The following is a 22230-nucleotide window of genomic DNA, read 5'->3' as shown; positions in this document are numbered from 1 at the left end:
AAAGAGCCACCACAATCTCCCACGGGTTGGCTCATTTAAATAGCCGGGGTGACCTGCCCCACCTCTTCACAATCACGTGGAGGGGGCAGGCTGTCTGTCCCCGACAATGGCGTCAGCTGCCTGTGCGCAGGCACTGGTGCCATTCTTAAAGGGCAGCCAGCCCTGCCGGCCAATTTGAATTTTTAAAGCAGTATCCCCCCAAAATTTATCCAATAAACATCTAACACCCATTTCTCAACCCCTAACAACAATTACATTAACTATTTTCCTGTCCCCCACAAGACACTTAGCTTTTAAATCTGACCTTCCCCCGCAAAATTGCACAAAGTTTAAAGTTTACATCTTCCCACCATCCCCGACACCCACTACGTTTATCTGACTCCATCAACCTCGCACACTGAAAATCTTAATTCCTCCCCCCTCCACACCACTGTCACGCAGGCTTTCCCCAGACAGGGAATTGAAGGCACAGGAGTGCCGGCCGCGCGCCGATGATTGCGGCGGGCCCGGAAGATTTCAGGCAAGTTTATTTAAATTTATTTATGTTATTCATTTAAATATTGAAAAGCTGTTCCTGTCGCCCAGCGGCAGGGGGGCTGCCTCGGAGCCTCGCTGCCACCGAGAGGATCGGACTGGACCCTTCCGGCGTCGGCCCCCATGGCAGGGTGCTACCGGATCCATATTCCGGTCTCCCTCCCCCCGCCACGCAGCCCGACGTCGTGGGCTTGGTAAAATCTAGCCAATTGTTTCTAAAAGCTTTCCCGCCACCGAGGTTAAACTGACTGGCCTGTAGTTGCTGGGCTTAACCTTATACCCTATTTTGAACAAAGGTGTAACATTTGCAATTCTCCAGTGCTCTGGCACCACTCCTGTAGGGAGATTGAAAAACTGTGGCTAGTACCACCACAATTTCCACCCTACTTCCCTCAGTATCCTCAGGTGCCATCTGATAGACTCCTGGTGACTTATCAATTTTAAGTGCAGCCAGCCTTTCTAATACATCCTCTTTATACAGTTTCTCAACTACCTCTTCTTTCACTATGACTTTGGTAGCATCTTCTTCCTTGGTAAAGATGAATACAAAGTACTTATTTAGTACCACAGCTATGCCATCTGCCTCCAAGCGTAAATCTCCTTTTTGCTCCCTAATGCCCCACTCCTCCTTTTTCCACACTTTTACTATTTATATGCCTATAGAAGACTTTTGGATTCCCTTTTATGTTAGCTATCAGTCTCTTCTCATACTCTCTCTTTACTTTTCTCATTTCCCCTCTAGATTTTCTATATTCAGCCTGGTTTTCACTTGTATTAACGACATGACATCTGTATTATTTCAATAATAATGTTATTATGGTGTGTTGAAAAATCCTGACATTAAATGTTCTGTGCTTCAGGTTCAATCTGAAATTAATGAGATATTCAACAGGAGTAAATTAGATGCAAGCAGACATCAGTTCATGCCATTGCAGCAGTCTCTCACCAGTAATCATGAAAATCCTCAGCTGTTAAAGGTATGGTATTTAGAAAAAAAGCCTTTCACTATCTCATTGTTAATTGGGCAGAGTTCTATTAAATTTGTATTCCTTCATAACTGTGTTCTGTAAATGTTACCCACTTCAACCTGAGGACCAGTCCTATTCTTTTCCATAACTATCTTGAAGCTAATAGAGTTATGGTCACTGGTCCCAAAGTGCTCCCCCACTGACACATCAACCACCTGCCCAGCCTCATTTCCTAAGAGGAGGTCGAGTGTAGCCCTTTTTCTAATAAGGCCATCCACATACTGCTTCAGAAAACTATCCTGGATACACTTAACAAATTCTTCCCCATCTGATCCCTTAGCACTAAGGCAGTCCCAGTCAATATTAGGGAAGTTAAAATCACCTACAATTACAACCCTATAATTCCTACACCTATCTGTGATTTCCCTACATATATGCTCCTCCAATTCCCTCTGACTATTGGGGGGGCCTATAGTATAATCCCATCAAAGTGATCACCCCTTTCTTATTTCTAGATTCTACCCATATGGCCTTGCTGGACATTCCCCCCGGGATATCCTCTCTAAGTACTGCCGTGATGTCCTCCCTAATCAATAGTGCAACTCCCCCTCCTCTTTTACTTCCACCTCTGTCATGCCGGAAGGATCGGTACCCCGGAACATTGAGCTGCCAGTCCTGCCCATCCCTCAGCCACGTTTCCGTAATAACTATAATATCACAATCCCATGTGCCGATCCATGCTCTGAGTTCATCTGCCTTACCTGTAAGGCTTCTTGCATTAAAGTAAATGCAGTTTAGCCAACCAGGCCTTCCACGCTCCCTGTCCGGCCCCTTCCTGGCCTGCCTACTGGACTTGCTTGCTTTCACCTCCACATTTGCCTCAATTATCTCATCGGAGAGACTACTACTTTGGGTCCCACCCCCCTGCAAGACTAGCTTAAACTCTCCCGAGTAGTGCTAGCAAACCTCCCCACAAGGATATTGGTGCCCCTCCAGTTTAGATGCAACCCGTCCCTCTTGTACAGGTCACCACTGCACCAGAAGAGATCCCAATGATCCAGGTAGCTGAAGCCCTCCCGCCTACACCAGCTCTTCAGCCATGCATTCATTTGCCTTATCCTCCTATTCCTACCCTCACTAGCACGTGGCACAAGGAGTAATCCTGAGATTACAACCCTAGAGGTCCTGCTTTTTAACCTTCAGCCTAACTCCCTATATTCAGTTTACAGGACCTCATCTCTCTTCCTGCCGATGTTGTTAGTACCAATATGGACCACGACCTCTGGCTGCTCACCCTTCCTTTTCAGAATGTCCTGCAGCCGTTCCGAGACGTCCTTGACCCTAGCACCAGGGAGGCAACATACCATCCGGAGTCTCGTTTGCGGCCACAGAAATGCCTATCTGCACCCCTTATGATAGAATCCCCTATCACTACAGCTCTTCCACCCCCTTTCCTCCCCTGCTGTGCAGCAGATCCCTCCGTGGTTCCATGAACTTGGCTGTTGCTGCTTTCCCCTGCAAGGTCATCCCCCCCAACAGTATCCAAAGTGGTATATCTGTTTGAGAGGGGGATGGCCATAGGGGACTCCTGCACTACCTGCCTACACCGCCTGGTGGTCACCCATCCCTTTTCTGCCTGTGCAGCCATTACCTGTGGTGTGACCACCTCACTAAACGTGCTATCCACAACATCCTCAGCATCGCAGATGCTCCACAGTGAGTTCACCCGCCGCTCCAGCTCCATAATGCGGGTAGCCAGTAGCTGCAGATGGATACACTTCCTGCATTTTTTTTTATTTCCAAAATATACTTTATTCATAAAAATCTGTAAAAAATACATTGCCAAACAGTACCAAAAAATGCAAACATTGCAAGGGAGATCAGTTTCCTTCAATACAATCATGAGTTGCTTCACAACCCTTCCCTTTCACATTTGTCATGCCAATTACATTTTTACATTTAGATTACATTAGAGATACAGCACTGAAACAGGCCCTTCGGCCCACCGAGTCTGTGCCGACCATCAACCACCCATGTATACTAATCCTACACTAATCCCATATTCCTACCAAACATCCCCATCTGTCCCTATATTTCCCTACCACCTAGCTATACTAGTGACAATTTATAATGGCCAATTTACCTACCAACCTGCAAGTCTTTTGGCTTGTGGGAGGAAACCAGAGCACCCGGAGAAAACCCACGCAGACACAGGGAGAACTTGCAAACTCCACACAGGCAGTGCCCAGAATCGAACCCGGGTCCCTGGAGCTGTGAGGCTGCGGTGCTAACCACTGCGCCACTGTGCCGCCCTTTACAGCAAATGAAAATTTTCCTGATACAGTTCGAGGGGGTTCCCATGGATCTAGCCCCTCAGTTCAGCTTGGTGGGGGGACCTTACACTGTGGTCTTTCCCCATTGAGCCTTTGCTGTGGCTTTAGTGCGTCCCTCAGCACGTAGTCCTGGACCTTGGAATGTGCCAGTCTGCAACATTCGGTCGTGGGCAACTCTTTACACTGGAAGACCAGCAAGTTTCGGGCAGACCAAAGGGCGTCTTTTACCGAATTGATAGTCCTCCAGCAGCAGTTGATGTTTGTCTCGGTGTGTGTCCCTGGGAACAGCCCGTAGAGCACAGACTCCTGGGTTACAGAGCTGCTTGGGATGAACCTCGACAAAAACCACTGCATCTCTTTCCACGCCTGCTGCATGGATACACTGGAAGCAACCCTGATTTCCCACATAGCGCAGGAGGAGCATGTCACAGGGCTGAGCTCTCCTGTCATGACTTACCTTTAGATTAATTAGTTACTCCCTTAATTAAAAAATACTAATTACACTAGGGGCCTTGTTCTACCCACTCCAATCTAAAGTCCTTAAAAAAAAACACTTTAGTAGTACTCACCTTATCACCAGAGGTTTTCTTTCAACAAAAAAAACCTTTCCCTTTATTTTTTTAAAGATATTTAAATGCACTAACAGCTGCTACTCAACCAACCTTGCAACTCTCCTCTGACGTCATTTTTGGCTTTTTTTTTCAAAACTCCGGCATACTAGAAGAGCTCCCCTCCGCCCCGCTCCAGAAGGTAAGAGCTTTTGTTTGCCCCCTTGCCTCCATTCCCGTCATAAAGCGCAGGATAAAATCTTGCCTAACATTTCAAGTTGATGAAAAAAAAAGAAAAAAAAAAGCCAACAGTGACGTCACAGGAAAGCTAGAAGGTGTTTGGTTAGTGAGTCACTGCTGTTAGGGAATAGCTCTAAATAGCTGGGTAAGTATCTAAGGTGAGAAAGGTTTACAGTTTTTTTTCATATATATTAAGTAGTTTTTTTTAGGGAGTTCTGTCGTAACGAGGACCAGGGAAGAAGGGCCCTAGAGTAACTGATATTATTTGACGTTAAGATCTTCCAAAAGGTTAACTTAAATGGTTAAGTCATGGCAGGAGAGCTCAAAGCCGTGGTGTGCTCCTCGTGCTCCATGTTGGAAACTGGGAACATTTCCATGCCCGGGACCGGCATGTGTGCAGGAAGTGTCTCCAGCTGCAGTTCCTGGAAGACCAGGTTTCGGAGCTGGAGCGGCAGCTGGGGACACTGTGGAGCATCCACGAGGCGTAGAGTATCATGGATAGCACGTATAGAGAGGTGATCACACCGCAAGCTCAGACTCCACAGGCAGTGGGGGAATGGGTGACCACCAGGCAGAGCAAGAGGACTAGGCAGGCAGTTCAGGAATGGCTATTCCCCTGCAAAACAGATATACTGCTTTGGATACTGTTGGGGGGAATGGCCTCTCAGGGGAAAGCATCAACAGCCCAATTCATTGCACCACAGTTGGCTCTGCTGCACAGGGGAGGAGTAAAACGTGTGGGAATGCAATAGTTATAGGGGATTCAATTATAAGGGGAATAGATAGGCGTTTCTGTGGCCACAAAAGAGACTCCAGGATGGTATGTTGCCTCCCTGGTACTAGGGTCAAGGATGTCTCAGAGCAGTCACCGGACATTCTGAATGGGGAGGGTGAACAGCCAATGGTGGTGGTACACATTGGTACAAACGACATACGTGGAAAAAAGGATGAGGTTCTAAAAGCAGAATATAGGGAGCTAGGAAGTAAGTTGATAAGTAGGACCTCAAAGGTAGCGGTCTCAGGATTACTACCAGTGCCATATGCTAGTCAGAGTAGAAATAACAGGATATATTGGATGAATATGTGGCTGAAGAGGTGGTGCAAGGGGGAGGGTTTTAGATTCCTGAGACATTGGGACCGGTTCTGGGGGAAGTGGGACCAGTACAAACAGGACGGGTTACACCTGGGCAGGACCGGGACTGCTGTCCTAGGGGGAGTATTTGCTAGCGTGGTTGGGGAGGGTTTAAACTAAAATGGCAGGGGGATGGGAACCTTTGCAAGGAGTCAGAGGAAGGGGGAATCAAAGACAAAAACAAAAGACAGTAAGGGGAATAAGAAAAGATGATAGGCAGAGAAATCAAGGGTCAGAATCAAACAGGGCCACAGTAAAAAATAGTGGGAAGGGGACAAGTAATGTTAAAAAGACAAGCCATAAGTCTTTGTGCCTTAACGCGCGGAGCATTCGCAATAAAGTGGATGAATTAATTGCGAAATAGATGTAAACGGGTATGATATAGTTGGGATTACAGAGACATGGCTGCAAGGTGACCAGGGATGGGAAATGAACATCCAGGGGTATTCAGTATTTAGGAAGGACAGACAAAAAGCAAAAGGCGGAGGAGTTGCATTGCTGGTTAAACAGGAAATTAACGCAAAAGTGAGGAAAGATATTAGCTCTGACGATGTGGAATCTGTATGGGTAGAGCTGAAAAACACTAAGGGGCAAAAAATGTTAGTGGGGGTTGTATATAGACCCCCAAACTGTAGTGGTGATGTTGGGAATGGCATTAAGTAGGAAATTAGAGACGCATGTGATAAAGGAACATCTGTAATTATGGGTGATTTTCATCTGCATATAGATTAGGCAAATCAAATTAGTCACAATACCGTAGAGGAGGAATTCTTGGAGTGTATATGGGATGGTTTTCTGGACAAATACGTTGAGGAACCAACTAGAGAATAGGCCATCTTAGACTGGGTATTGTGTAATGAGAGAGGAATAATTGACAATCTAGTGGTGCGAGATGCCTTGGAGATGAGCAACCATAATATGATAGAATTCTTCATCAAGATGGAGAGTGATGTAGCTGATTCTCAGACTAGGGTCCTGAATCTTGGTAGGGGAAACTACGAAGGTATGAGGCGCGAGTTGGCTATGATGGATTGGGGAACGTTACTTAAAGGGATGATTTTGGATAGGCAATGGCAAACATTTAAAGAGCGCATGGATGAAATGCAACAATTGTTTATCCCTGTCTGGTGCAAAAGTAAAACGGGGAAGATAGCCAAACCATGGCTTAAAAGGGAAATTAGAGGTAGCATTAGATCCAAGGAAGAGGCAAATAAATCTGCCAGAAAAAACAACAGACCTGCGGATTGGGAGCAGTTTAGAATTCGGCAAAGGAGGACCAAGGGATTGATTAAGAAGGGGAAAATAGAGTATGAGAGCAAGCTTGTGGGGAACATAAAAACTGACTGTAAAAGTTTCTGTAGGTATGTGAAGAGAAAAAGATTGGTGAAGACAAATGTGGGTCTCTTACAGTCAGAAACAGGGGAATTTATTATGGGGAACAAAGAAATGGCTCACCAACTAAATGCATACTTTGGTTCTGTCTTCACAAAGGAGGGCACAAATATCATATCAGAAATGTTGGGGAACACAGGGTTTAGTGAGAGGGAGGAACTGAAGGAAATCAGTATTAGTAGAGAAATGGTGTTGGGGAAATTGATGGGATTGAAGGCTGATAAATCCCCAAGGCCTGATGGTATGCATCCCAGAGTACTTAAGGAAGTGGCCCTAGAAATAGTGGATGCATTGCTGGTCATCTTCCAAGAATCTATAGACTCTGGAACAGTTCCTGCAAATTAGAGGGTAGCTAATGTAACCCCACTAGTTAAAAAGCGAGGGGGAGAGAAAACAGGGAATTATAGACCAGTCAGCCTGGCATCAGTAGTGGGGAAAATTCTAGAGTCCATTATCAAAGATTTTATAGCAGAGCACTTTGAGCACAGTGGTAGATTCGGACAGAGTCAGCATGGATTTACGAAATGGAAATCATGCTTGACAAATCTACTAGAATTCTTCGAGAATGTAATTAGTAGAGTTGATGAGGGGGACCAGTGGATGTGGTTTATTTGGACTTTCAGAAGGCTTTTGACAAAGTCCCATATAAAAGATTAGCGTGTAAAATTAAAGCGCATGGAATTGGGGGTAGTGTATTGCGATGGATAGATAATTGGTTGGCAGACAAGAAACAAAGAGTCGGGATAAATGGGTCTTTTTCCGAATGGCAGGCTGTGACTAGTGGGATACTGCAGGGATCGGTGTTCGGACCCCAGCTATTCACAATATATATTAATGATTTAGATGAGGGAACTAAATGTAATATCTCCAAATTTGCACATGACACAAAACTGGGTGGGAGGGTGAGTTGTGAGGAGGATGCAGAGAGGCTTCAAGGTGATTTGGACAAGTTGAGTGAGTGGACAAATGCATGGCAGATGCAGTATAATGTGGATAAATGTGAGGTTATCCACTTTGGTAGCAAGAACAGGAAGGCAGATTATTATCTGAACGGCTATAAACTGAGAGAGGGGTATATGCAGCGAAACCTGGGTGTTCTCATACACCAGTTGCTGAAGGTAGGTATGCAGGCCCAACAGGTGGTAAAAAAGGCAAATGGTATGTTGGCCTTCATAGCGAGAGGATTTGAGTACAGTAGCAGGGATGTCTTGCCGCAATTATACAGGACCTTGGTGAGGCCACACCTGGAATATTATGTGCAGTTTTGGTCTCCTTATCTGAGGAAGGATGTTCTTGCCATAGAGGGAGTGCAGCGAAGGTTTACCAGACTGATTCCTGGGATGGCAGGACTGACATATGAGGAGAGATTGAGTCGGTTAGGATTATATTCGCTGGAGTTCAGAAGAGTGAGGGGGGATCTCATAGAAACCGATAAAATTCTAACAGGACTTGACAGGGTAGATGCAGGAAGGTTGTTCCCGATGGTGGGGGAGTCCAGAACCAGGGGTCATAGTCTAAGGAAACGGAGTTTGCCATTTAGAACCAAGATGAGCAGAAATTTCTTCACTCAGAGGGTGGTGAACCTGTGGAATTCTCTACCACAGAAAGCAGTTGAGGCCAAAACATTGTATGTTTTCAAGAAGGAGTCAGATATAGCTCTTGGGTCTAAAGGGATCAAAGGGTATAGGGCGAAAGTGGGAACAGGTTACTGAATTGGATGATCAGCCATGATCATAATGAATGGCGGAGCAGGCCCGAAGAAAATGTGTCCAATATTATTCTTCCCAATTGGGATCCTCTTTTGCTTGGCACTGCGATAGCGGAGATGCCCAAATTGTGGAGCCAGCTTTGGCTAACTGGATCATTTTCTATGTTTCTAACCAAAAAAGAACATTGTATTGGATTTTTTTTCTTTATAGTAGAATTTTGATGAATTTATTAGCATCTATTGTCTGTCTTTGCTTCCTGTGAAAAAATCTTTTGAGATACTGTACTAACTCACATATTGGTCAAATTTTATGTTGGGGGTTTGACCCATATATGAGTTGTTTAACTTTCCATGGGGGAAAGGCTCAATTTTGGGTTGCAATGTATATTCAGGGGTCACCTAAATGGAGGTAATTACCATAATACAAGAGGTTTAACTGGGATGATTATAGACAGATAAATATGGTTAGAATAATCAAAGCAATCAAAACATGATTGGCCCTTTGCAGCAGCTATGTTTCACCAAATCATATTTTCTAGAACAAGCATTGCAATCCAACTTTTGAAAGGTTATTTATCCATAATCTTCTGAATTTAGTTAAAAATAACTTCTACCAAGGATTGCATGTTTGGAAGGGAATGTACATCAAGTGAATTTTGTTATATTTTAGGCCAGAAACATACTAGATGGAATTTCTTCCCAAGGTCCCCATACAGAGCATCAGACATCCACTGAGAAGTCTAGTCCCTTGCATGAAGTTCATGCCATTGTCGATGAGATGAATGAAGGTTTAATTCAAAACAACAATTCACTTCTACAATCTTCAGAGGATATTTGGGCAACTCTGTTGCCAGTAAGCTTACTTGAAGAACTCCCAATAGGAAACACATCTCTTCAGCACACAGGCAATCAAACTGATCACAAAACATTGTTTCAAGTTTGTGATTCAAGTTCCGCATACCATTCTGCAGCATTGTCATCCATCTCAAATTTAAACTCCTCTCCTACTAAACAAGCTGCAGTTGGTCATGCTAGAAGTGATGTGCTTTTGCTACAATATAATGATGAAAGTTGGGCAATATTAGAGAAAATTTGCATTGCCAGTGAGCGGATGCGGCTGCAGCCAGAGAGGTCACAGAAGTGGGAATTGATCCTTGGTTGTGAACTTCAGCGCCTCCGAAATGTTGCTAAGATTACAAGGGAAGCAACTGGGACAACACCTACACGAACCCCTCAAAAATTATCTCTTTTCATTGAAAGTTTAAATTTGGAAATTGAAGTAGATAATAAATCAGATAAGATTTTAGAACTGGAAACTATGGTGATTAGGTTGCAGAATGCTATGGTTTCATTGGAGGAACGCAACTTAGATCTTCACAGGGAACTGAAAGAAGGAAGTGGTTCCAATAGCCCATATCATATGAACCACTGGTCCAAAACACACAATAAAACTGTGATTCAGAACAACTTTAAGAACCAGAAGGAAGAGAAAATAAATGATTTCACTTATCTTCAGGAAAAACCTGTGAGCAGTTCAAATAATGAATTAGCGTTACTGTCCAAGACTTCAGAAAGACCCAGCCTTGTTTGCCACATGGAGAAACAAAAGGAATACAGCGATAAGTTGCAGAAGACAATGCAATTGGTCGAGGAGAAAAAGGATGAGGTTAATGCTTTTGCAGATGAATGTACCTCATGGTTTCCTTTATCAGAATATAGCAATAATATGTTAAATGGACTGAGGTATAAGGATGAGAAATTGAATGTTCAATCAGCAGCTGAAGAACTCACAACAAATTTTGATTCTGTTCTGCAGGAAAACGCTGAATATAAAAGCATAGTTTCTCAGTTAGAAGAAGAAAGAAGAACACTTCAGGTTCAGTTCATTGAAATGGAGGAGGAAAGGAAGTCATGCATTGAAGAGATCAAAGCATTACTTAGCAGGCACGAGGATCTCCAGAATCAAAACCAAGCACTTGAGGCAGATAAACAGCAGCTAATCAATGAAAATGAAAGCATCAAGAGATTAGCAGATAAGATGATGGAGGAAAAAGAAGATCTACTTGCTGTCATTGGTGCAAAAGAAACAGTTCTGCAGTTAGAGAAGACAAAGGAAGCAGTAGAGGCCATTAATGCAAATGTATTGCAGTTTGAGAATCAGAAAATGAATCAAAGTTTAAATGAATTAAAGAAAGAGATAACATTTTTGAAAAATGAGCTAGAAAAAGCTAGTTGTGAAATTCAATGTACAAAAGCAAAGTATGCTGTCATGAGGACAAAGAATTTGATGCTCTTTCAGCTTGTTCAGGAAGTCCAAGACAAAAACTACAAACTGGAAAAGTCCCTTCAAAATTCTGTCACTAATAGCAAATCTCTGCAGAAAGAGGTTGATGATTTTTCCACTTTAACTTCAACTATGAAGAAAAAATTCCTGAATGAGACTGAACAAGCGAAACAGGGGAAGAGTTCGCCTGGAAACTGCCCGAGTGATCTGGTCAGGAAATGTGAAATGTTTTCAAAGATTGTGGCGATTCTCACTGAGGAAAATAAGATTCTCAACAAGGATCTTGAGAAATATATAAAAGCAAACTTACAGCTGGAGTGCACCATTAGAAAGCTGGATGAAGAATGGCTCCTATTGGGAAAGCACACAGGAAGCATAGAGCAAGAAATAAATATTTTAGATCCAGAAAGAGGGAAAGTGCCTGCATCTTATTTAACTGATGGTAACAATGCTGTTCAGCTTTCTCGCCAAGGAAGGGAAGATGAGATGTCAGATAATCAGCTCAATCTTTCAAAGAAATCTTTTAATAGCACAGGCCTTTCCTTTGGTGATGATTCCAGGATGGCATTATGCAGCAGTCCGAAAGGTACAGCATATATGCACAAAATTTAGATTTTATCAAACCATTGAGTTATTTTCTTAATTTTATCTCTATACAATAAAAAGAAATTGCAAGCAGATTAATAAACTGATTTTATAATGGGTGCACAGTGTGTTAAAAAGCCTACAGTGCAGACTAGTAAGTCATAGGTTTATATTTGTAATTCCTGAGTTATTGGGGTGGCATTTATCAGAGGGTATACTAGACAATTGGTGATTAACTACAGTCAGCTGCTGCACATCTCTGAGTGGTTTGCGTTCAGTGTATGTCTGCTTGGAATTGGGTTTCAATCAAATTGAAGGAAATCACTTTATTCCAGCAGCCGTGTTCTTGCTTGTTGATCTTGAACCACTCCTAAAAGAATGAGGAGGTTCCCTCTGCTGGATTGCTATGGTGGTGTAGTGGCAATGTCACTGAGACAGTAATTCAGAGGCCCAGGCTAATACCCTGGAGAAATAAAAGCAAAATACTGCAGGTGCTGCAAATCTGAAATAAAAACAGGAAGTGCAGGAAATACTCAGCAGCTCAGGCAGCATCTGTGGCGAAAAGAAGAGCAGAGTTAATGTTTCAAGTCTATAACCTTTCATCAGAACTCCGTTTCTATTACACTGGAGACCTGGGTTCTTATCCCACCATTGCAGCTGGTGGAATATAAGTTCAAGCATTTAATTTTTAAAAAATCTGGAATTGAAAGCTAGTCTCAAGTTATTTTTGATTGTTGTAAAAACCCATTTGGTTCACTAGTGTCCTTCAGGGAAGGAAATCTGTTGCCCTACATGTGACTCTAGACTCTTAACTGCTCTCTGAAGTGGCCTAGCAAGGCACTCAGTTCAAGGCCAGTTAGGGCTGGGCAACAAATGCAGGCCTGCCAGTGATGCCCACATCCCATAAAATAATTTTTAAAATGACATTTTATTAAACACTGCAGGGGTGATTCCACTATCACGCTATTCCAGCTGGAAAGCCACCCTCACTCACAGGGGGAGTGTGGATCAGAGATAGGGCAATAGCTTGAAAATCCTGATTCCCTAACTTGTGATACTCACTGGCAGTACGGGATTGTGAAATCACTCCTTATGTTCTCCATTCCTTCCAAAAGTTCAGGAATCAGTTGAGGCCAAAACATTGTATGTTTTCAAGAAGGAGTTAGATATAGCTATTGGGTCTAAAGGGATCAAAGGGTATGGGGCGAAAGCCGGAACAGGTTACTGAGTTGGATGATCAGCCATGATCACAATGAATGGCGGAACAGGCTCGAAGGGCCGAATGGCCTACTCCTGCTCCTATTTTCTATGTTTCTATGTTTCTATATTAACCTTATGAACATTGAGGGAGTGGAAGCCCTCAGTGGATGAATCTCACTGGGTGCCTTGATGGCCACATGTGTGCAATTGATGGTGCCGTGCACCTGGGGGAATCCAGCATTGTCGGTGAAACCCGATACCCTCTGTGCATTCGAGGCTGCATCTGCCTGAAATTGAATGTACCATCCAGCTCTGGCAAATAGAGCATCAATGACCTACGCGATACAGTGATAAAGCAGCCGTTTGCAAGATGCCTCCAAGGTCCGCAGCTGATTCTTAGAAGCAGCCAGAAGTAAAGAAGTTCAAGGCCACAGTGACTTTGACCGGCAGGACATGATGAACAGTGCTGTGAGGTGTGGGATTTTCTGCAACAATCTCTGTGACCATCTGCCTGGAGAGTCAGAGTCTTCTACGACATTGGTTCTTGGTCATCTCAAGGTAGCTCCGTCTTTGTCGGTACATCCTATGCTGAGGGTGTGGCCTCCATGTTCTTCCAGCCCTCATCCCTCTCTTCTGCCCTCCTGATGCCCAGGGCCCTGAACTTCCTATGGAAGGTGTCGCTCCTCATCGCCACTCGGTCCAATTGCCATCTGCTGCCTTCCTTGTGCTCAGATGGTTCCCCCCATTGTGTTTGGCAGCCTTGCGCCCTCCTCTTATGCCCCTGCGATGTCAGGAGGGTGATGACCTCCACACTGCCTGAGTGCTTGCTGCCCGCTTTCCCCACCACCTGTACTGAGCCGATGGCACCTGTTTCCCAATGGCCGGGTCCTCCTCTCTGCTGTTCACCTTTTCAAGGGGCCCAGCTAATTCCTGGGTGGCCATGATTGGCTCCCCACTGTATGTCTGCCTCCATTCAGCTGGTCTGACCCAGACACCGCGTGCATCCCATGCTCCCCTGTGAAAATCACAACATGTCTCTTAATGAGCTTTAATAATGTTAATTGGCTTTCTTAATACATTGGGCCTCCCTGCCCCCGTCCTGGTGAAACTTGACGGTGCCTGGCGGGAAACCAGCATGGTGGTCAGCGCCTTTATTTTCATCCCCCACCCACCTCCCTTCCCGCAGCCGATGGGTCCAGAAAATTCAGCATTCAATTCCCCATGCAATAAATGATAACATTCTATTAGCTTTCCGAATTATGTGCTGTACCTGCATACTAACCTTCTGCGATTCATGCACTAGGACATCCAGATCCCTCTGCATCTCAAAGCTCTGCAAATCTCTCACCATTTAGATAATATGCTGTTTTATTCTTCTTGCCAAAATGGACAATTTCACATTTTCCCACATTATATTCCATTTGCCAGATCTTTGCCCACTCACTTAATCTATCTGTATCCCTTTGTAGCCTCCTTATGTCCTCTTTACAACCTACTTTCCTACCTATCTTTGTGTAATCAGTTAATTTAGCAACCATACCTTCAGTCCCTTCATCCAAGTAATTTATATAAATTGTAAAAAGATAGATTTTAAGCTAACTAGCCTGTAGTTTCCTGCTTATTGTCTCCCTACTTTTTTGAATAAAGGAATTGCATTTGCTATTTTCCAATCTAATGCAAACTTCCCCGAATCTAGGGAATTTTGGAAAATTAAAACCAACGCATTAACTATCTCACTAGCCATTTCTTTTGGGACCCTAAAATGAAGTCCATCAGGACCTGGGGAATTGTCAGCCCACCGCTCCAACAATTTGCTCTGTACCACTTCCCTGGTGATTGTTATTTTCTTGAGTTCCTCCCTCCCTTCCATTTCCTGAATTACAGCTATTTCTGGGATGTTACTTGTATCCTCTATAGTGAAGACTGATGCAAAATACCTGTTCAATTCATCTGCCATCTCCTTATTAATTCCACAGACTCACTTTCTATAGTACTAACGTTCACTTTGTTAACTCTTTTCTTTTTTAACTATAGAAACTTACTATCCGTTATGATATTTCAACAGGGGAGGTGGACTAGTAATCCAGAGACCCAGGGTATTTCTCTGGGGACATGGGTTCGAATCCCACCACACCAGAAGGTGGAATTTGAATTTAATTAATAAAAATCTGGAATTAAAAGCTAGTCTAATGATGGCCATGAAACCATTGTCGATTGTTGTAAAAACCCATCTGGTTCACTAATGTCCTTTAGGGAAGGAAACCTGGTCTGGCCTACATGTGACACCAGACCCACAGCAATGTGGTTAACTCTTACATGCCCTCTGAAATGGCCTAGCAAGCCACTCAGTTGTACCTAACCGCTACGAAGTCAATAAAAAGGAATTAAACTGGATGGACCACCCGGCATCGACCTAGGCACCAGAAACGACAACGGCAAACCCAGCCCTGTCGACCCTGCAAAGTCCTCCTTACTAACAACTGGGGGCTTGTGCCAAAGTTGAGAGAGCTGTCCCACAGACTAGTCATACTGACGGAATCATACCTTACAGACAATGTCCCAGACACTGCTATCACTCTCCCTGGGTATGTCCTGTCCCACCAGCAGGACAGACCCAGCAGAGGTGGCGGCACAGTGGTCTACAGTAGGGAGGGAGTTGCCCTGGGAGTCCTCAACATCGACTCCGGACCCCAGGAAGTCTCATGGCATCAGGTCAAACATGGGCAAGGTAGCCTCCTATTGATGACCACCTACCACCCTCCCTCAGCTGATGAGTCAGTACTCCTCCATGTTGAACACAACTTGGAGGAAGCACTGAGGGTAGCAAGGGCACAAAATGTACTCTGGGTGGGGGACTTCATCACCAAGAGTGGCTTGGTAGCACCACTACTGACCGAGCTGGCCGAGTACTAAAGGACATAGCTGCTAGACTGGGTCTGCGGCAGGTGGTGGGGGCACCAACACGAGGGAAAAACATACTTGACCTTGTCCTCACCAATCTGCCTGCCGCCGATGCTTCTGTCCATGATAGTATTGGTAGAAGTGACCACCATACAGTCCTTGTGGAGACGAAGTCCCGCCTTCACATTGAGGATACCGTCCATCGTGTTGTGTGGCACTATCACTGTGCTAAATGGGATAGATTTCGAACAGATCTAGTGATGCAAAACTGGGCATCCATGAGGCACTGTGGGCCATCAGCAGCAGCAGACTTGAACTCAACCACAATCTGTAACCTCATGGCCCGGCATATCCCCCACTCTACCATTACCATCAAGCCAGGAGACCAACCCTGGTTCAATGAAGAATGCAGGAGGGCATGCCAGGAGCAGCACCAGGCGTACCTCAAAAATGAGGTGTCAACCTGATGAAACTACAACACAGGACTACTTGCATGCCAAACTGCATAAGCAGCATGCAATAGACAGAGATAAGCGATCCCATAACCAACGGATCAGATCTAAGCTCTGCAGTCCTGCCACATCCAGTCGTGAATGGTAGAGGACAATTAAACAACTAACTGGAGGAGGTGGCTCCACAAATATCCCCATCCTCGATGATGGGGGAGCCCAGCACATCAATGCGAAAGATAAGGCAGAAGTATTTGCAACAATCTTCAGGCAGAAGTGCCGAGTTGATGAATCATCACGGCCCCCTCCTGAAGTCCCCAGCATTACAGATGCCAGACTTCAGCCAATTCGATTCACTCCACGTGATATCAAGAAACGACTGAAGGCACTGGATACTGCAAAGGCTATGGGCCCTGACAATATTCTGGCAATAGTACTGAGAACCTGTGCTCCAGAACTTGCCAAAATAGTCTTCTCAATTTACATTCCAAATTGTCTTCCTTATAACAGACTGGTTGCTCATCCATTATTCAAGGACAGGAACTATCCTTACCACAGAGAATTTGATCATCTATATCTATCTGTAAAGAGGCATTTATCGAGTTCCTTTAAAGTGGTTAGTTGATAGGCAATTAACAGCTTCACATGCATATCACTAGGGGTCTACCACAACAAGGGTCTCTGTGTAGCTGTCTGAGGGAATTGACAATTTAATGCCAAATTATGGGCAGGTTAATTCTGTGGACCTGCAGTCACTGGAGATTGGGGTATGGTGGCTCAAACCCATTATAGGTGGGGCAAACACAGCTGGCAAGGAAGGAGGGTATTGAATTCCATCAAATTGGGCTGAATTAGAATCCAGGGTTGGATTTTCAATTTCTGGCGGGGTTGGGAAGGGGTGCAGGCGTGATTTGGAAATTTTGTTCCCGGAGGATGGCATTGGATCCTGCCGCCTCTGGAAAATGAGGCAATTTTCAAAGGGAGGGTGGGGGAGGGGAACGATGAACCTGCTCACCTCTATTTAACAGCCCATTTTTAAGCTCCATGAGGAAGGGCAAGAAGGCAATTTTCAAAGCTGAGATTGCCGAACCCAAATAATCTGACACACATTAGTGCATAGCTGTCAGGTTCAAAGCGGGCAGAGGTTCAAGTTTTTTTATTGATGATGAAATTTTTCCATTAGCTGGGGCATCTTGTGCCGGTTCATGCACTTTACTTTTTTTTATTCATTCATGTGATGTTGGCGTCGCTGGCCAGGCCAGCATTTATTGCCCATCCCTAATTGCCCTTGAGAAGGTGGTGATGAGCTGCCGTCTTGAACCGCTGCAGTCCATGTTGGGTAGGTAGACCCACAGTGCTGTTAGGAAGGGAGTTCCAGGATTTTGACCCAGCAACAGTGAAGGAACGGCGATATAGTTCCAAGTCAGGATGGTGTGTGACTTGGAGGTGAACCTGCAGGTGGTGGTGTTCCCATGTATTTGCTGCCGTTGTCCTTCTAGTTGGTAGAGCTCGCAAGTTTGGAAGGTGCCGTCTAAGGAGCCTTTTTGCGTTGCTGCAGTGCATCTTGTAGATAGTACACACTGCTGCCAGTGTGCGTCAGTGGTGGAGGGAGTGAATGTTAGTGGATGGTGTGCCAATCAAGCGGGCTGCTTTGTCCTGGATGGTGTCGAGCTTCTTGAGTGTCTTTGGAGCTGCACCCATCCAGGCAAGTGGAGAGTATTCTATCACACTCCTGACTTGTGACTTATAGATGGTGGACAGGCTTTGGGGAGTCATGAGGTGAGTTACTCGCCTCAGGATTCCTAGCCTCTGACCTGCACTTATAGCCACGGTATTTATATGCCTACTCCAGTTCAGTTTCTGGTCAATGGTAGCCCCTAGGATGTTGATAGTGGGGGATTCAGCGATGGTAATGCCATTGAATGTCAAGGGGAGATGATTAGATTCTCTCTTGTTGGAGATGGTCATTGCCTGGCACTTGTGTGGCGCGAATGTTACTTGCCACTTATCAGCCCAAGCCTGGATATTGTCCAGGTCTTGCTGCATTTCTACACGGACTGCTTCAGTATCTGAAGAGTCACGAATGGTGCTGAACATTGTGCAATCATCAGCGAACATCCCCACTTCTGAACTTATGATTGAAGGAAGGTCATTGATGAAGCAGCTGAAGATGGTTGGGCCTAGGACACTACCCTGAGGAACTCCTGCAGTGATGTCCCGGAGCTCAGATGATTGACCTCCAACAACCACAACCATCTTCCTTTGCGGTAGGTATGACTCCAACCAGCGGAGGGTTTTCCCCCTGATTCCCATTGACCTCAGATTTGCTAGGTCTCCTTGATGCCATACTTGGTCAAATGCTGCATTGATGTCAAGGGCAGTCACTCTCATCTCACCTCTTGAGTTCAGCTCCTTTGTCCATGTTTAAACCAAGGCTGTAATGAGGTCAGGAGCTGAGTGGCCCTGGCAGAACCCAAACTGAGCATCACTGAGCAGGTTTGTTTTGTTTTGTTTTTGTTTTGTTTTAGAGATACAGCACTGAAACAGGCCCTTCGGCCCACCGAGTCTGTGCCGACCATCAACCACCCATTTATACTAATCCTACACTAATTCCATATTCCTACCACATCCCCACCTGTCCCTATATTTCTCTACCACCTACCTATACTAGGGGCAATTTATAATGGCCAATTTACCTATCAACCTGCAAGTCTTTTGGCATGTGGGAGGAAACCGGAGCACCCGGAGGAAACCCACGCAGACACAGGGAGAACTTGCAAACTCCACACAGGCAGGTTATTGCTAAGCAAGTGCTGCTTGATGGCACTGTTGATGACACCTTCCATCACTTTACTGATGATTGAGAGTAGGCTGATGGGGCAATAATTGGCCGGGTTGGACTTGTCCTGCTTTTTGTGTACAGGACATACCTGGGCAATTTTCCAGCTTGCAGGGTAGATGCCAATGCAGCTTGACCAGGGGCGCAGCAAGTTCTGGAGCACAGGTCTTCAGTACTATTGCTGGAATATTGTAAAAGCCCATAGCCTTTGCAGTATCCAGTGCCTTCAGTCATTTCTTGCTATCACGCGGAGTGAATCGAATTGGCTGACGTCTGTCATCTGTGATGCTGGCCACTTTTGTGCTCGATTGGGCTGCTGGCTCTCCGAGGTGCTGCCTCCTCTGTTCTGCGAAGTAGCAGCAGGCCCCATCATGGCTGCTGTCTTCCTTTGCCGCCTGCGCTATGTAGGCAGCTCCCGCCTCCTGGTGACACTCGGCTCCACTGAATGGGCACCGAGCTCACCTCCAACCCAATTAGGGCATTTACATTTAAAGATAGGGTTGCGTGAGTGATGCAGTTGCAGCGCGGGATCAGGTCCTGGAAATTATCCGGGCTTCAGATTCCTGATCCCGATTTGGAATCTAGCTACAGGTTTTAAAGGTGAAAGGACAGAGTACCATTAAACTCTCAGGGAATCCTTAATTTGAATCTCTTCCTATCTAACATTCAAACCCTCATTAGCCAGATTTCTCCATTCGTGAACTTTTTCACATCCAACCTGTCTCTTAATCATAGAGCAATGTGATGGTAATTCTATAAAAATTTGACCTCCTAATGGAAAGACAATAGCTCTGTGGTGGGAGACAACAAACTGGGGAACAACAGGGAGAAAGGTTGTAAAAAAAAAAATGCTTGTTGGTTGCTAATCTTGTGCTAGATGTCATCTGGAATTTTGATAATTATGTGATCAGAATCTCTAAAATAAATTACAGTCTATTGATCACTCCCAATTTGTATCATATTGAATGGATCTGGATATTTAGGGGGCTTTTCAAAACTAAATCTAAATATTTTTTCCTGCCTATTATTCTGCAGATCAAAGCAATATTAATGAGATTAGAAGAAATTTTGAGGAACTGCATGGGGAGCAAAGATATAAAGATACAATCCAGCATTTTGGGGCAGTCTCACTACACAGTGCGGCAATTACAGACAAGTGAGTAGACAGAGTTTCAAAACAGTTAGCTTATACATTACAGCTGATGTCTGAGTGACTCAAGACCTCTGAAGATGCAGGAAGACTGATAAAAACTAACAGCAGGGTGAGAGACATAGTCACAAAAAGTATATATAACACAGAAATTGATTAGGCTTTGCACATGGCTGAGAGCTGTATGTCAGCAAGAACTAGGTTGCTATGTTGCCTCAGGTGTTAGTGGAAATCTTGACGGAAATGAACTGCCAGAAAGGATTAAGTCTGAATTGGCTGGAAGCTGTTTCCAGCCTCGACTGCATTTACGCTTGAAACATATTGATATCAGGTTAGAAATTACTGTTGCTGATATTAGCTGGCAAACACATTTGGCCTGATTTTAACCTGGCTAAATGAGGCATTAACAAGGCACTAATGGCCTGAAAATGGGGTCAGTAGGAGGAGCATTAACACCGCTGTCCTGGCAGTAACCAATTTTAAAGGGGCTAACTACTGGGTGGCCGAATCACCCGCCTGTTTCAGGCAGTGGTCCCTTTAATATGCAGCAGATGTCCCACAAAATACATAGGAGCCGGATTGATGCTTTAGGACAGAGCTGAACAGAATGTGCCCCATCCCCACTCTAACCAGTTATACTGTTAGTAGAGCAGAAGAGGCCCGAAAAAGGTATATTTTTAGTTATTTCTGTGGGGCCAGGGGCAGCAGGGGTGCTTCCCTGGGCCCATAAAAATCATTAGGGCCACTGTCGCTCCGAGCTAACCCCGCTGCAATTGCAAAGCTGCAAACCTTGCCCCTGGCTGGGCAGTCTTTGGGATTATTGCTGTTGCGTTGGCCCAAATTTGGAGAACTGTATCGGGCCACCCGTTTGTTGCCTGCAGCTCGCTGGCTCTATTTAGGTAGGCTCTAGCCTCATTGCTCCCACCAATTGGCCACCCAAAATTTAAAATCTACCTCCACCATGCTTTCTAATGTTCCTCTATCCAATATCTTAACAGAGGTACAGATCTATTTAAATAAGCGAATTGATGCCCCTTTTACAACAGTGATTAGAAGAATGTCACACGAATGCATTAAACACCTCATAATAACAACAACAGTATTTAAGAACATTACATGTAAAAATAAATTAAATATCAATTTTCTAAGTGGCAACAATGGTTGAAAGTTTAGTGACAATTCATCAGATAATTTTCCTGTTACAATCTTTAACATTAGGAAAATACAGAGTAATGCTGGTGGATCAGGGGATGCATCACAAATACTGAATGAACAGAACTTAGCGTTAACTCAATGTCAAGGAACATTCTCATGGAGCGGATGTGAAAAGTGCTTCACCTCTTTTAGAAAAGGTGATCAACTGGAAGATCCAGGATTTCGATAGTTGTATTGATGAGACCTTGAAGGTAATTTGTTAACTTTCCAGCAGTGGTGCAGTAAACTATGTAATTTTCCCCTATTGATTCCACTGGATTTAATCACGATATAGAAATGATTAGCTATGTTTCAGGTAAATTGCCTAAATCCTGGAGCAGGCATTAAGTTGAGTGACACTATCACTGTTACAATACACGCTGTGATGCCCTCTATAGTTAAGTAGCATGTCGCTACTCGTTATGTAGACTTATATATGGGTGAGGTGCTTGACGGCTACCAAAGCCAGGGGTATTGTAACCCCCTGAGGACACCTTCAAGAAAAGGAAGGAGTGGAGAAAATTGGCCAGAATTTTACGGTGGCCGGAGGGAAGCCGTCCACTGACTGAAAAGTCCGTGGTGATCCCGCCTCCGCCAGACCTTGGGATCCAGGATTTCAGCATTTTACAGTCCCCAGGCCCTTAATTGGTCTTAGGCGGGACTTCTATCTCATTGAGGCAGGAAGTCCCACCCTGCATAAAATGGCGGCGGAGGCAGGAGCAGGTCGGGAAGGGCCCCCTGAGCCTCCCATTCCATTTTACGCCTCCCCCCCC

At 44.8% G+C, this 22230-nt stretch overlaps 1 protein-coding gene across 1 annotated transcript in view; it reads left to right on the top strand.

The window, feature by feature from the left end:
• LOC137368790 (coiled-coil domain-containing protein 110-like) overlaps window positions 1–22230 on the top strand; it is a 47458-nt gene that overhangs the window by 17590 nt on the left and 7638 nt on the right. The window contains exons 3-4 of the mRNA XM_068028994.1: window positions 1395–1511; window positions 9526–11725. Coding sequence (XP_067885095.1) covers window positions 1395–1511; window positions 9526–11725 — 2317 coding nt within the window. The remainder of the gene's footprint in view (window positions 1–1394; window positions 1512–9525; window positions 11726–22230) is intronic.

The sequence above is a fragment of the Heterodontus francisci genome, chromosome 4 (genome assembly GCF_036365525.1).
Source record: "Heterodontus francisci isolate sHetFra1 chromosome 4, sHetFra1.hap1, whole genome shotgun sequence".
In the NCBI taxonomy this organism is placed as follows: Eukaryota; Metazoa; Chordata; class Chondrichthyes; order Heterodontiformes; family Heterodontidae; genus Heterodontus; species Heterodontus francisci.
This window is presented reverse-complemented; position numbering and strand designations above follow the sequence as displayed.